Genomic DNA, 14,170 nt, shown 5'->3' with positions numbered 1-14,170 from the left:
AAAANGNNCTTCAAACCAAGGGGTAAATNAAAGATACTTTGGGTGGTCCAACCAAGATGACATGTAAGCAAAGTCAAATGAAATTAAACACCAAAAACCTCCCTTCTCATGTGCAATTCTCGGCAGAATTCTTCACTAAAGACAAAGCCAAAAGTGGAAACATTCTTTGGGTGAAAATGAGCATATTTTGTGCTTGTCCAAATCGGGTAAAAATTAAATGCACCTTCTCTCTTCCTTTTCCACTCCATTTTCGTTTTTATCACCAACACCAACCTTCAAATTGTCTCTCCACATCTGAATANGGGAACAATGTAATCTTTTGAAACTCTCATATATATTGAAATTCTTATTTATTTCATATGCTTGTCGTATACTTGTTTATCAATTGTTGGGTTCTCATATGCACTCAATGCTTTTATTGTTTAACTCATTCAGTAAATGATGTTTGTCTTTATCGATATGGGGACGTACGGTAATGTCATGAACTGGTGGGAAATTCCTTGATTATGCCAATATCGCCTAGGGATAGGGATAGGACGGTCAATTGCATTTGCTTCAGAACGCATTGCATTATTAGTTACTAGGGGAGGCTAGGGATAGCAACCCGGTAATTAGTAATAGGCTCTTTTCACCAAGGAATTGGGCTAAGGGTAATTAAGAAAGTTTGCATGACAATTAGATAAACAAGTGTATTAAATAAGAAGAGTAGATATATGAGAGTGGATAAGATGAAATTGTAAACCCCAACAACACCATTCATCCATAGTTCTCAAAACCAATAGAATCAATTGCATTGCATGCTTATTTTTGTTCTTTGCATACAACCACCAAATTTATTCTTTTCTCGAGTCTTACTCGATTAGGTTACATGAAAGTTAAGGCCTAAGAGTCCTTTGGGAAAACGATACTCGGACTTACCCGTTTATATTACTTGATAACGATCTGGTACACTTGCCAGGGATTTAACAGTTAGTAAAAAGAAACTAGTGATTACCTAGATATAAAACTCTTCATATAAATGCTTCCTAGATTTGACAAATCAGTGTTATTTATGGTAGGTATTGGTCAAGATCAAGGTTCACTAAAAGTGCTAAATGTGACACCTTTGTAAACAATATGAGTGAGGGCTTCAATAGTGTCCTCCTTTCTACGAGGAGTAAACCCATAGTTACTATGTTGGAGGAGATACGCCTTTACCTCATGCAAAGATGGGCAAAGAACAGAACAAGCATATCATCATTTAGTGGATCCATTTGTCCCAAGATCCTATCCAGATTTAGAAAGGAATATCATTTAACTAAAAATTGGATTCCAAGGTAATACTTTGGTTCACTTAATTCCATTAATCACTATTATATTATCTTAATTTACTACTTTGGTTCATAATTATTGTTGTCTTGTACACAGTTGGTCAGGCAATAAGCTATTTGAAGTTCGTCACATGTCTAACAATGGAGAAAAGTTCGTAGTGAACCTAGATGACTCCTCCTACACATGCAGAACTTGGATGATGACTTGAATCCCCTGTTGTCATTCATTGGCTGTAATGAAGTTCCTGAACATTTATGGAGAACAATTTATTGACTCTTGCTACATGAAGTCTAGATATGAGGAGACATATTCATCAATTATATATCCCATAAATGGAGCCAACATGTGGAACATTACTCCATATCCTGATGTGTCTCCTCCACACAAAAGAGTATTTCCTGGAAGACCAAAGAGAAAACGAAGACTAGAGCAATGGGAAATGAGGAAAGATGAATCAAGAATGTCCAAATCTGGCTTGCGGAAAAGATGTGGCATATGTAGACAAGAAGGCCATAACAGAAGTCGTTGCGCATCAGCAACCCAAGTAGGACCTGTGCATCAGACTTAGCCTTAAGCCTAGTACATTGTAGGAAGGAACTTTTGTAATAGTTTAAGGCTACCAAACATTATCTAGGAAACCAGTACATGTAGGAAAAATTTCTACTTTTTGTCATCGAATCACTATTATTCTACTTCTGCTTTTGAAAACATATGGAAAATTCTGGTTTAATGGTGTATTTGCCCAACCACTGTTTTGAGGGCTGATATATTTAATGATATATTTCCTTTATCAAGTTTACTTTGCTTCCATCTTTGCCACACTGAGATGATTCAGCCAAATCAAAATCTGCTGCCATCTTTATCTTAATGCAGTTTCAGTCATAATTTACTACATATTTTATGCAACTACTGTAGTGATTTTAAGAAACTGTGTGACTTTGTGTTATTTAACCAATTGTGCAAGTGTATTTATTAATTAGAAACTGGTCTGCATTGTTTAAATAGTTTTTTCCATCCTTGGTGCAAAATCACAACCTGCATCGGTGGGACGATGAGGATCCCAAAGTGAAGAAAAAGAGTTGCTTTGCTGGAAATCACCTTTTTTACTTTTAAGAACAATTTTCATTTTCCGTTATTTTCATTTTTACTTTCATTGGAACATGTAATTTTTGAATCTTTGGAACAATTTTTGGGTAGCATCTACTGAGGGATGCTAAAAATTTTTAAATCCACTGAAGGATTCCAGGAAGGCACACCTACTGATGGGTGTTGGAAGGAATTGCACTTACTGACAAGTGCTAAACAGGTTTGGGTCAGGCTCGTGACGTTAAACAAGCGCTACTAGGAGGCAACCTAGTTTTCTCTCTTTCACTTTCGTTTTTTAAATTCCTAGAATAGGTTGGATTTTAATTTCAATGTGTATTCTTGGCTTGAATACTTTTTCTGAAAATGTTTGACTGAATAATTTGCATGATGAGACTATTTGATGATGATTTGATGTGGATGATAATTGAGCTGCATTGCATGTTGATATTCTATGAAACAGATGGGTGATGAATTATGATTGTGGTTATGATGCTAAGCAGGATGTATGAATGAATCTTGTGTGAGAAAGCATGTTGTGTGAGGTATTGAGCTCCAGAGTTTTCATTGCCGTATGTATTGTTCACTGGAAAGCATGAATGATATTGCCTTAATCTGGATGATTGATTGAATTACATGTGAATGTCATATGATCAAGGCCATTTTTGAAAACCCTTCTCTACCCAAATTTTCACCCACAGAGCTTAAAATATTATACCCTTTTTGAACCTTAGCCTTAAACAGGATGTAAACCCTTGTCTTGAAATTCTTTACCTTGAGTTGGGATGAGCTTAGTTGTATGTGATAAAAAGGTTCAAGTTTGGGGTTGCATGGGGGAAATTGAAAAGCTTTTAAGAAGCATTGAGCTCAAAGGTTGAGAAAGAAAAATGCATGTTAAAAAGAAAAGAAAAAGAATACAAGCATGAAGATGGGCTCAATGCAAAAGAAAAAGGGGAAAAAGTTGGGAATGAGTGAGATTGGTGAGGAAGAGAGTTGTGCTTAAATGTGAATACTATGAGAGCTCTCTTGACTCAAGGATTTTGCATTCCAGAAAAACCAATTCTTCTTGTTAGCCCAACTTCATTACAAGCCTTGGAAAGTCCTTTTGATGGCATTTGCATGTAAGGATGTTGATTGTTTTAGATGAATGGCAATTTTATTTTTTGTGACTTGTGAATGATAGAGAGTTGGAGTGTCACCTAAACACTTGAGTGATTGAGTGAAACACTTGCTTGGTATGAATTGTTAATTTTCATGAGTGCATTTTTGCTTAGTGGATTGGTCATTCATAATGTGTAACATCTGTTGTGCAATCTCTGGATTGAAAGCATGCATGCATCTTAATTTGATTTCACTAAAGATTTGAGATTGAGTAGTGCTTGTCATGTACTTTAGGAGTGTTGAATCATTGGATGAAATAGTATAAAGTCAAGCTCTGTTTTGTTTGCTGTTTTGTTTTGTTTGCTTGAGGACAAGCAAAGTTCTAAGTTTAGGGTGGTGATGAAGGTTGAAAAACAGTTATTTTCATATGTCATTTTAGACCAAATTACTCCCTTTACTACTTAGAATGAGCTTAGAATCAAGCAAAACTCAATAAAAGAGTCTGTAGAGAGTCAAAAGCTATTTTTAGCGATATTATGCTTGTTTTGCATTGTTTTGTAGCATTTTTGAAAAAGTGAAGAATGGAGTTGAAGATGAAGGTCGTAGACTCAAGAAAAGGGAAGAAAAATGAAGAAATGAAGAGTCGACGTACCGCCCGGCGGCAAATTACACCGTTGGGCGGTCCAGTGCGAGGAGTGGCACTAGGCGGTGCAGCTAGGTGGATTTGCGATTAGAGGCAAACCGCCGGACGGTAGCGCGGCTTGAGGGAAACCGCCGGGCGGAACAAGTGTGACGTCGGGTGGTTGTCTGCTGGGCTTGGGCCTGATTTCTGTTGCGCTCCTCACTTATAAATAGCCCTAGTGCGAGTTTAGATGTATTCTTTTAACAGAAGGGGGCGGCCAGACCTAATTTCACTCTCTGGAGAGGATCTCTTGGATGCTTAGGCTCCATTTCTTCTTATCTAAGGTTTGCTTTTCCATTCTTCATCCATTTTTCATCTAGATTCACCATGACAATGGTGAACTAAACCCTATTGTTGTTGGGGGAAATAATGTAATCTTTTGATACTCTCTTTTATTGAAACTCTAGTTTATTTATATGGTTTCCATATGCTTTGATTATTAATTGTTGGATTCTCATCTGTGCTTAATGCTTTTATCGTTTAACTCATTCGATAATTGTTGTTTGTCTTTATTGATACGGGGACGTACAGTAATGTCATTAACTAGTGAGTAATTCCTTGATTAAGCAATACCACCTAGGGATAGGGGTAGGCCGATCAATTTTTTTCCACTTCTGCTCTATAATGCATTATTAATTGCTAGGGGAGGCTAGGGATAGCAAGCTAGTAATTAGTAATAGGCTCTTTTCACCGAGGGATCGGGTTAAGGGTAGGCCAAGAAAGTTGCATAACAATTAGTTAATNAAGCAAATAAATCAAGAGGAGTAAATAAGAGAGAGCGGATAAGATGAAATTGTAAACCCCCAACAACTCCATTCATCCATCGTTTTCTTCTCGTCAATTGAATCCATCTTTTTTGCATGTTTATATTTTGTTCTCATACCCAATTAATTAATTTTTATTTTCAAGTCTTACGATCTTAATTCACACGAACGATAAGGCCTTTCGAGTCTCTTGGGAAAACGATACTTGGACTTACCATTTATTATTACTTGATATGATTTGGTACGCTTGCCAATCCGTTAACAGTAACCAAACCAAACACCTCCATCCAAATCTGGTATCTACAATTGTCACAGATCTTCATCTCGTCTGGTATTGTTCCATTCATTTCCATCGGCTATTTCACTTCTCCAAGGCTCTACTCTCATGGATCTACAAGAATGCATCAAGCCTTGATGTATCATCTACTGCTACCAAATTTCATATCACCCAAAGACTCCCACCTAATCTACTTTTTACTCCATGAAAGCAAAAGAAATGGTAAACTTTGCAGTCGTGACCGTGTGTTGTTCAAGACCGTGACAGTGTGCACAATCTCCACCAAGACCAAATGATAAAATTGAATCACCTCCACATCAAATAAAATAAGCCCATGTCTTCTTAACCTAACCATCACTTCAAAGGAAATTAGAATAAAAAAAACTAAAAGCTTAGTCCAAGACCATAACCCTTTTTCACGGTAAAAGAGTACTTCAAATATGGGAAATGATGTGACGGCAGCAGCAAAATGGGATGCATACTTCACGCTACACCCATTTTTGTTTTCAAAGCCAAATGCAATTGTTTCTTTTCAAAGTAAATGAATCACCACTCATCCCAGCTGTTACCGTGAATACACATTGAAAACCAAAATAAAACGCTGTAGCAAAATGAAAGGAAAGAGCAAAAGTGTTTCTTCATTCAATCCATGAAAATTACCATGAGCCTACATTGTTATCTCCACCCAAAGAAAACTTTCTGAAAAACTTCACTAGAGAATGATGGCTGATAGCTTCAATCCCTAAGTCGTAGGTTACATTTTAATGGGTGTAGGGTCCACACAAAAAAAACCTAAGGTGCCAAGTGTCTCACAATCTTTGGGTCCCTCATATTTTTAATGGCCCAATGTGCAAAAGTCTGTCCAAAAAGTTTAAATAATTAAATTACAATATAACTAAAATTTAAAATGTCTAATTGGAGAGTCTTGAATTAATTTGTCTCCATCCCAATGCTCCAAAATATATCTCCAAAATTTTTCCTACAATTAAAAAAAATGCAAATAATTAGCTCAGAATATTCAAATTAATTAAAATTAGAATTTCCGGTCAAATTAAGCATAATTATGAAAAACGGGAAAATATCAAACAATTAAGCACAATTCCTTGATTAATCCTAGCACAATAAACTAAGTGAAATCAATAAAATATCGACTCATCACAGCGTGACAACCTTAGGAACCAGCGTGAGCATTTGGTTCTCTATCTCGCAAATGCTCAGATGCACCTCACGCCTCCAGACAGCATCGGCACGCTCGACGTCGGCGTGTTCTGGCGGTTCCGCAAGAAGTTGTTGAAAAACTATGAGGCGTGGTGCTCCTACCTTGGGAAGAAGTCCAACATCTGGATCTCCGACAACCGGCGTGGTGGCGTAGGGGACGACCTTCGACGTGAGCGTTGGCTCTTTTTGTGCTTCATTGGATTAGGAATTTTGTGGAGAAAACAAATTGGAATATTTTCTACATGTTGTCATGGTGGTTTCAGACCAGGAGCTTTGTGGGACATGGTTTGAGGGAAGGTCTTGTGGACAATGTGAAGTATTCAACTTTTTGGGTTGTGGTGCTGGCCACGAAATTTTGCTTCAGTTACTTTTTGCAGGTGAAACCCATGATTACTCTGTCAAAGGCAGTGTTGGACCTAAAAATGTTCGCTATGAATGGCATGAGTTTTTTCATAACAACAACCAGTTGGCTGTGGGGTTGTTGAAGCTTCTAGTTGTGTTGATTTGTCTTATGGATATACAGATTTGGTATTCAATATACTTGCCTTTTGTTGGGGCGGGTGTGGGGTTGTTTGCACGGGTTGTTTGCACACTTGGGTGAGATAAGAAATATGCAGCAGCTGAAATTGAGGTTCCAGTTTTTTGCCAATGCAATTCAGTTTAATCTCATGCCAGAGGAGCAGTTATGGAATACAAGAGGAACAAGAATGTGACTTTTGCAATTCATTATCCATCTCTTCGAATCGAACAAAGAATGCGATTTTATCCCTTCAAACGAACCCTAATCATAAGAACCCCCAATTTTTTTTGGGTTTCAATTGCATATCTCAATATTAAAGGTGACAGTCCTAAAATTTAGTATTGTTTCCGCCTTTGCCCTTCCCTCAATCTGATATCACCTCTGTTCTTTAAAAATAACTTAATAAAAATGCCACATGCCATTGGTAATTCAACTGCGCATGCCACATAATCAAATATTAAACGGCCATTAGGTAAATTTGACGACAAGCCTCTAATTGAATCAAATTTACAATAATAGGAACCCAATTGATACGCCAAAAATAAAAGGGACCTATTTAAGATTTTGAAAAAAATACGGACTTATGGTGAGGTTAAACTTTTATTTTATTTTATTTCAATGCAAATAATTAGAAAATTTTGTTATCTGTTATTGAATTCATATTTCGTGTTTTATCTAAATAAGATAGGAACATCAGAAAATAAATCAAGTATTTATATAGTTAGTCAAAAGGTTATTATATTATTTCTCAAGTTTTAAATGTAGATAATATTTTTATTTTTTGTAAAGCCAGATGGCAGTCTCAGTAACCTCATGTAATTTCTTCGTTTTTATGGTATGGTGTGGAGTCAATTGATGAATCTTAACAAAAGTAATTCTAGATTGATGATAATTCTATTCTTTTCAATAGATGTAACATATATTATTGGGATGTTGTAGCAAATAAGAGATACACATTTCATTTGGTACATATATTATTGGGATGTTGTAGCAAATAAGAAATCATACAAAATTTCAAACACAATTTATCTTATTACAAATGTACCTACAATTCATTCAGTATCAAAATGACATGTAATTCCTCCAAAAATTATATGAGCAATTATATTCATGACTTTTCTTAATAACAAAAGTTCAATTTTATTAATTTTGTTTGAAAGCCGTTAATACCTCAACTATTGATCAATTTGAAACAAACCTAATCAAAATAATATTTTTGTTCAGACTATTTTTTTTTAATGTACTACGAACAAAATATAATATGTCAATACTAAACCAATTATTTATTAAATATGTATTAGATATCTTGATTACTCTTTTTGATTAAAATTAGTTTTTTTTTTCTTTATTTTCCATTTTATATTATACTATTAGTTTTAACTGTTATATTATTTATAATATTTATAATTTAATATTATCCTTCAAGAAATGTATTATGATATATTTATTGTATTTTTATGTTATTTTTAACATTTTTTATGTTTAACTATTTATTTTTAACCAATACGCTAATTGATATAACATCTTGCTATGTATTATTTATTTTTTACTTAATTTTGAACTTGATTGAAAGTATTTTAAGATATAATAGCTTCTTATATTTTTCTCTTGGGTTAACAATTCTCTATATCTATTGGATGTGTAATGATTTCTTAATTAAATACTATTACAATTTAAATATTAAAAATGAATAAAATAGTTTTTTTTATTAAACTTGTTAGTGTTTCAAAAAGATGACATAATGCTTCTTTTATACGATTTCATTATTATTATTGTATTAAGATGAATTCAACAAAGTATTATTTTCTTCCATTAAACTTTTAATCTATTTCCCCATTTCATTTAACTACACTCTTTTACAATAATTTCAATTCCTGATCTAAAATCTAAATCCTTCATCATGATCACAGATTGCTGGAATATCTTTCTTTTTTCTCAAAACCTTCTCATGCAAAATTGCAATTTGTCAACATGAAGGAATAGTACATACAAGTAAGCTGCTGCACGATATGTTATCAACCCTTGCCAGGCAAGCATTCTGAGATTAATCTTCATCAGAGAAAAAATCAACATCTTTGGGAGGACCCCTTTTAAGTTTTGCTTGTAATTCTAGATTTTTGGGCAGAACAAGTTCAGTACCCTGACCTGAAGTGGAGAAATACCTCTCCAGTACCATCTGGTACACAATATATATAATTAAGTCAATATTCCAGAAATGTTTTCTATTGTGATTGGAGATTTAAAGCAGATAAAGCATAAAATTTGATATCCCAAGGTCATATAACTCTATGAATATAATACATTGCCAAAAAAATATTATATATAAAAATCACTTACCATGGCAGCAAAGGCATCAAGTTTCTTTTGTTGACAGGACTTACTCAATCCCCTGAAAGAGTACTGTGTTAATTTCCTCAATAAATTACTAAATTCCCACACAATTTTGATTGACAACTTTTAACAGTGATTTTTTAAATCTCATTTGACTTTCAGATCCTATAACACTACTTCACTGTTGGAAGTCCCGCATCAATTAGAAATTAGATAAATTTAAGTTAGGATTAAAGTCCACTTTTTAATAATCTAATACCAACATTTTATTTCTCCATTCCCCCATTAGAGCACAGTAGGGTCTCTTATTTAAATACACTAAAAAGGAGTTCAGAAGTTAAGCACATAATAGATTCAATGGAATAAAAACCAAAACAGTCTCAACCTACATAAAAAGAAGTTATAACATGTTTCTCATTGGACACAGCATGCATATTTCTCATGATGATTTTAATTACAGCCTACTAATTTAGTTTTCAACACTGAAGAACTTCAACATGGTTCTATGTGAGAATGAGATCCCATAAGTATACACGATTCTTTTCCCATCAATTTCCCTTCATGAAGCATATCATAACTGTGTCCATAGACTACACTAAATGAATAGTGAATGAAAGATCCAGCAGGCAGTATAAATTTTGTTTAAACTTTTCACATTGGTGACATTGTGACAATGCACCAGATGCCAAATCATTGCCAATAATACCATATCACTTGTGAAATTACTTACTATTTCTAACTTAATTCACACAAAAAGATAGAATTTCAAAGGTTATAATACTATCAATAAAGAAGTTTAAAAACAATTACATGTTGACCATTCGATCCATGGCTTCTGTTGTTGTCCCATGTTCATCTTGTAGATATACTCTCCAACCCCTGAAGTAGAGTTGATATATAAATAGAAATTAAACTAATAATATGAGTACTTAACAGTTCAATAAAATCCTATCAGGAGCCATCCAGAATTCCAAATATGTCATTCAAATTTATTAGTAACTTAATGTCAGTAAATATAATTGTTATTCATAACTCACGGTTCTGGTGGCTTAGCAGCTTCAAGAATGAAGATTATAACATATAAAGCTGAGCCTATTCTCATTACGGAATTCATAAATAAAGACAGAAGAATATAAATTGTCAAGGCTTCACAAAAACGGCATACCTCTCAGCAGCTTGAACAGCAAGCCTTCCAGCAACACTTCTGACTTTGTTTGACTGAGGTGTTTCCTTCCCATTAGCAGATTTTGGAAGTCCAATTATAAACTCATCAACCTCCTACAGTTTCAAAATCATGTCAATTTGAATTTTATGTACCCTCAGAGATAAATATCCAATTCTTTAGTAGAACAAGAGAAAAAAAATGATTCCAGACCTCTTGTTCGGCAATGTTTATAATCTGAACCTCAAGCTTCTGTCCTCGCAGTTCCAACACCTAAATCAACTGCAGGTTTATCAGGATGACTGATGAAACACAAATAAATAATTCATAATTTCCGTAGAAGTAATGAGCATATATTAATATTGTCACAGTTAACTGCAACATTTTATTATCAACTGTAGCAATATGTGCTCCAATGGTAAATTTTATAAATGCACTAGATTTTGGTTTTAGTTCCTCAATGATTTGGGTTAGACCACCAATTTCATCCTTGAAGGATTACTTTCTCTTCTAAGTGTTCCCTAGTGTTAAGATATATCTAAAATCATGTTAAGAAGTCCCCCAAATATTTAAATACACTTCCAATTAACCTCTAAACTTTACTAAAATACATCAATCTAAGTACAAAGATGATGAATATACAACCCAAAACACAGTAAAAAAATTACATCTTTAATTCACCCAAATTTCACAGAAAGAGGAAACTTTTAAAAGTAAAAGACTAAAAGAGAAATTGTTACGCTTAAGGGGCGAATGGAGAAGCCTTTGCTTAGGGCAAGACCAGTCCGAGCCAAACCCAAATCAAGCCCAAGGCTGAAACCTCCTCTCCATTGCGGCTCTCTCTTCCTCCGAAGTGCGTTTGGGGGAAGTTCATCCAACTTTAGTGCATTTACTCTGCAGAAACTATGACCATACCCATTTTTACAATTCACAAAAGATGGGATTTTTCTAACATTGAAAGGGGAACAAGAGATGAACAGTTTCTGGGGTGGCAGATACAGCACCTGCTGCGTCAACATTATTGCAATGGAAGAGACTGAAAAAGAGTTTCAAAGAGACGGATAATATATATTGAAAGAATGAAAGATTAAACAAGTTGGTCATTATAAAATTTATCCCAATATTCCATAGCCTCAGGTTTATATTGAAATTGATATTTCTAATTCTCTTTATTGTGTAATATATTTATAATTAGTGCATTAAAATATTTTTATGAAATATTAATTATAAATATAATATTATAATCTTGTTTATAAATTTACTTTGACAGACAATTATGTAACTATTATATTTTATTATTTATATTAATATAGTTTGTCATTTATTAATTGATATTGTGTACAAAAAATGTGTTAACTTATCATTAAAATTTTAATAATATTTTATGTTTTATAAAAAATATTATTTAATTAATATTTGCATAAATATGAAAACAGATAGATATATTTATTTTGCCGTACCTATAAGATAAAAACAAATTTTAAGATAAATAATCAATTTAATATGATAAATAGTGACATATTTTGTATTTTTAATACAATAAAAAGTTATAATGTTAATAAAATTTACAATATTTTATTAATACATGATAACATTCAATTTGTAGTATTATTTTTTTTAATGAAGTTATTTTGTTATTAAAATGTTGAGTATTGTACAATTGTAGTTACAATGAAGTTATTTTGTTATTAACATATTTTGTACAATTGTAGTTACAAAAAAGATGGTGTAAACATTTTAAAACCAAAAGAAGAAAAGAAAGGTGATGTTTTATGCCAGGATTGTAGGTATTTTTCAGTATTTTTTTATTAATGTACTAGTATTATGGTAAGCTGGAAAGAAAATAGATAAAATAAATAAATATTTAAGAAATAGAGCCTGTTTGATTGATGAAAAATGAAAAAACAAATGCATGAAAAACATTTGTGTGTTGCTATTCCCTCCACTTCGAGAGTATGCTCCCTCCACTTCACCATTCTTTTTTTATCCTTCTGTAAATTTTTTATTTTGTGTTTTTACTTTCCCCAACATCCAACCATTTTATTAAATCTGCACCTTCACACCCAGCACTCCATGGAAATCACATTGATTTTCATTTTTGACCATGGCTCTTCTCTTTCTCTTTTTCTCCCTCTCTTTCTCTTTAGTATTACATATGGGTCTGTATAGCCTAACCCCTTATCACTCTTGTATCGTAAGGAGTGGGACGGTCGGTCATAGGGATAATCAGGACGATCGACATGCAACGAAACCCAAAGAAAAACAACAGTGAAGCCCGGTCTTGGCGACTGGATGCAACCTCTATTTGTGAGAAAAACCTTGAAGAGTCCACATGAAGTCCTATCGTCATAAGATAACTCCGCATTCTCCATGCTCACGAAAAATGTTCTTCGAAAAAATGCTAAGAGACGAAGCGTCTGGTATGACCAAGGCGTTGAATCCTCAAGTCGCCGTACGGGCAGACCGTCCAAACATCTGATATGACCAACGAATAGCGACGGACGTTCGCATAAAGGAGCTGATCCGATACTGGTTTGAACGGATTCCTCACCAAAGCTGTCGTGACGGGNGAAAGACACATCTACAACCTACACAAAGTCCAAAAATCAAGTGCAATATGCAAAACTGTACACAAGACAAAACAAAAACTACCTAGAAAACAAAGGAAAAAAAATTAACGCAGAAAACATAAACTAGTCCAAGAAAAATCAGAATCTCCCCCAATAGACCACACTTAAACTACACAATGTCCTCAGTGTGTCACAATCATCAGATCAGAAATCAAAACAATCAACAGACCAAGGACAAGTGCAATAGAAGTGAGGAAAGGAGGAGAAGGGAAAAGGAAAACTCCCCTAATCAAGGTGGCAGTTGCCAATTTTGGACTTTCAAGGAGATATTCTCCACCACTGGCGTCTGCAAAGAAGTCTTGAGGAGGAACTACTTCAGTCTCCAGATTTGATCAAGCAGGGAGATGTCCTCCACAGTTGGATCTAAGAAGCAGTGATTGTTGATGAGTGGGTTCAGCTGGTGCCTAATAATCTTCAAACTGTCATGTATGCTGGCACCCTTGTCTTCCAAAATGGGTGTGTGTTGGTCAACTTTATGTTTACCTCCTGCAACATGGTTAGTGCAATGTGGTACCAAAGAAATGACATGTAGGGGTATAACACCCAATCCTAGTGTAACAGGCTGACCTTCAGATATACCCTCAGAACATGAATCAATTTCAGAAATAGAAACAATATCAATCACAGGTTCAGATTCATGTTCAGTGCATGGAGAACAAACATTCAGATGTGATAACAGAAGATGGTTTTCATCATGCAAAGAGGGGGAATGAAAATCATGCTCATCAACAATACAATCATCAACATATCATCAGCATAATCATCAACAACAGAATCAATCAAAGGTATGTTTACCTCCACTTCCCTAAAGATTGGTAGAGAGGTGGAAGGTGAAGCTGGTCTACCTATCTCAAAAGTGTTGCTCATATCTGCCTGTTCTTCTAATTCTTCATCAGTCTCCTCAGATGCAAGAGTGGGGGCATAGGAGTGTGGGAAAGTAGGTGGCATAGTAGTAAGCTCATGACTCTGCTCCCCATCTCCTATGTGGCTGTCACTAACATCATCTGGAAGCTGAACAAATTGAAATGGTGATCCCTCTGAAGCTTGAGACTGTTCCTCAATATGTTGCGTGCCCATCTGCCCCCACAACT

At 34.5% G+C, this 14,170-nt stretch overlaps 1 protein-coding gene across 1 annotated transcript; it reads right to left on the bottom strand.

Annotated features, from left to right (window-relative positions):
• Window positions 1-8,737: 8,737 nt before the first annotated feature.
• On the bottom strand, window positions 8,738-11,543 carry LOC106773689 (putative pre-16S rRNA nuclease). The gene is made up of 6 exons (XM_014660425.2): window positions 11,190-11,543; window positions 10,663-10,722; window positions 10,453-10,565; window positions 10,098-10,166; window positions 9,294-9,345; window positions 8,738-9,132 (listed from the first exon to the last, which is right to left on the bottom strand). Exons 1-6 carry the CDS (start codon window positions 11,466-11,468, stop codon window positions 9,001-9,003), a joined length of 705 nt encoding a protein of 234 aa, XP_014515911.1. The 5' UTR covers window positions 11,469-11,543; the 3' UTR covers window positions 8,738-9,000.
• Between the last annotated feature and the right edge of the window lie 2,627 nt (window positions 11,544-14,170).

The sequence above is a fragment of the Vigna radiata genome, chromosome 9 (assembly GCF_000741045.1).
Source record: "Vigna radiata var. radiata cultivar VC1973A chromosome 9, Vradiata_ver6, whole genome shotgun sequence".
NCBI classification, from domain to species: Eukaryota; Viridiplantae; Streptophyta; class Magnoliopsida; order Fabales; family Fabaceae; genus Vigna; species Vigna radiata.
The sequence above is the reverse complement of the archived record's forward strand: the minus strand, read 5'-3'. Positions and strand labels throughout refer to the sequence as shown.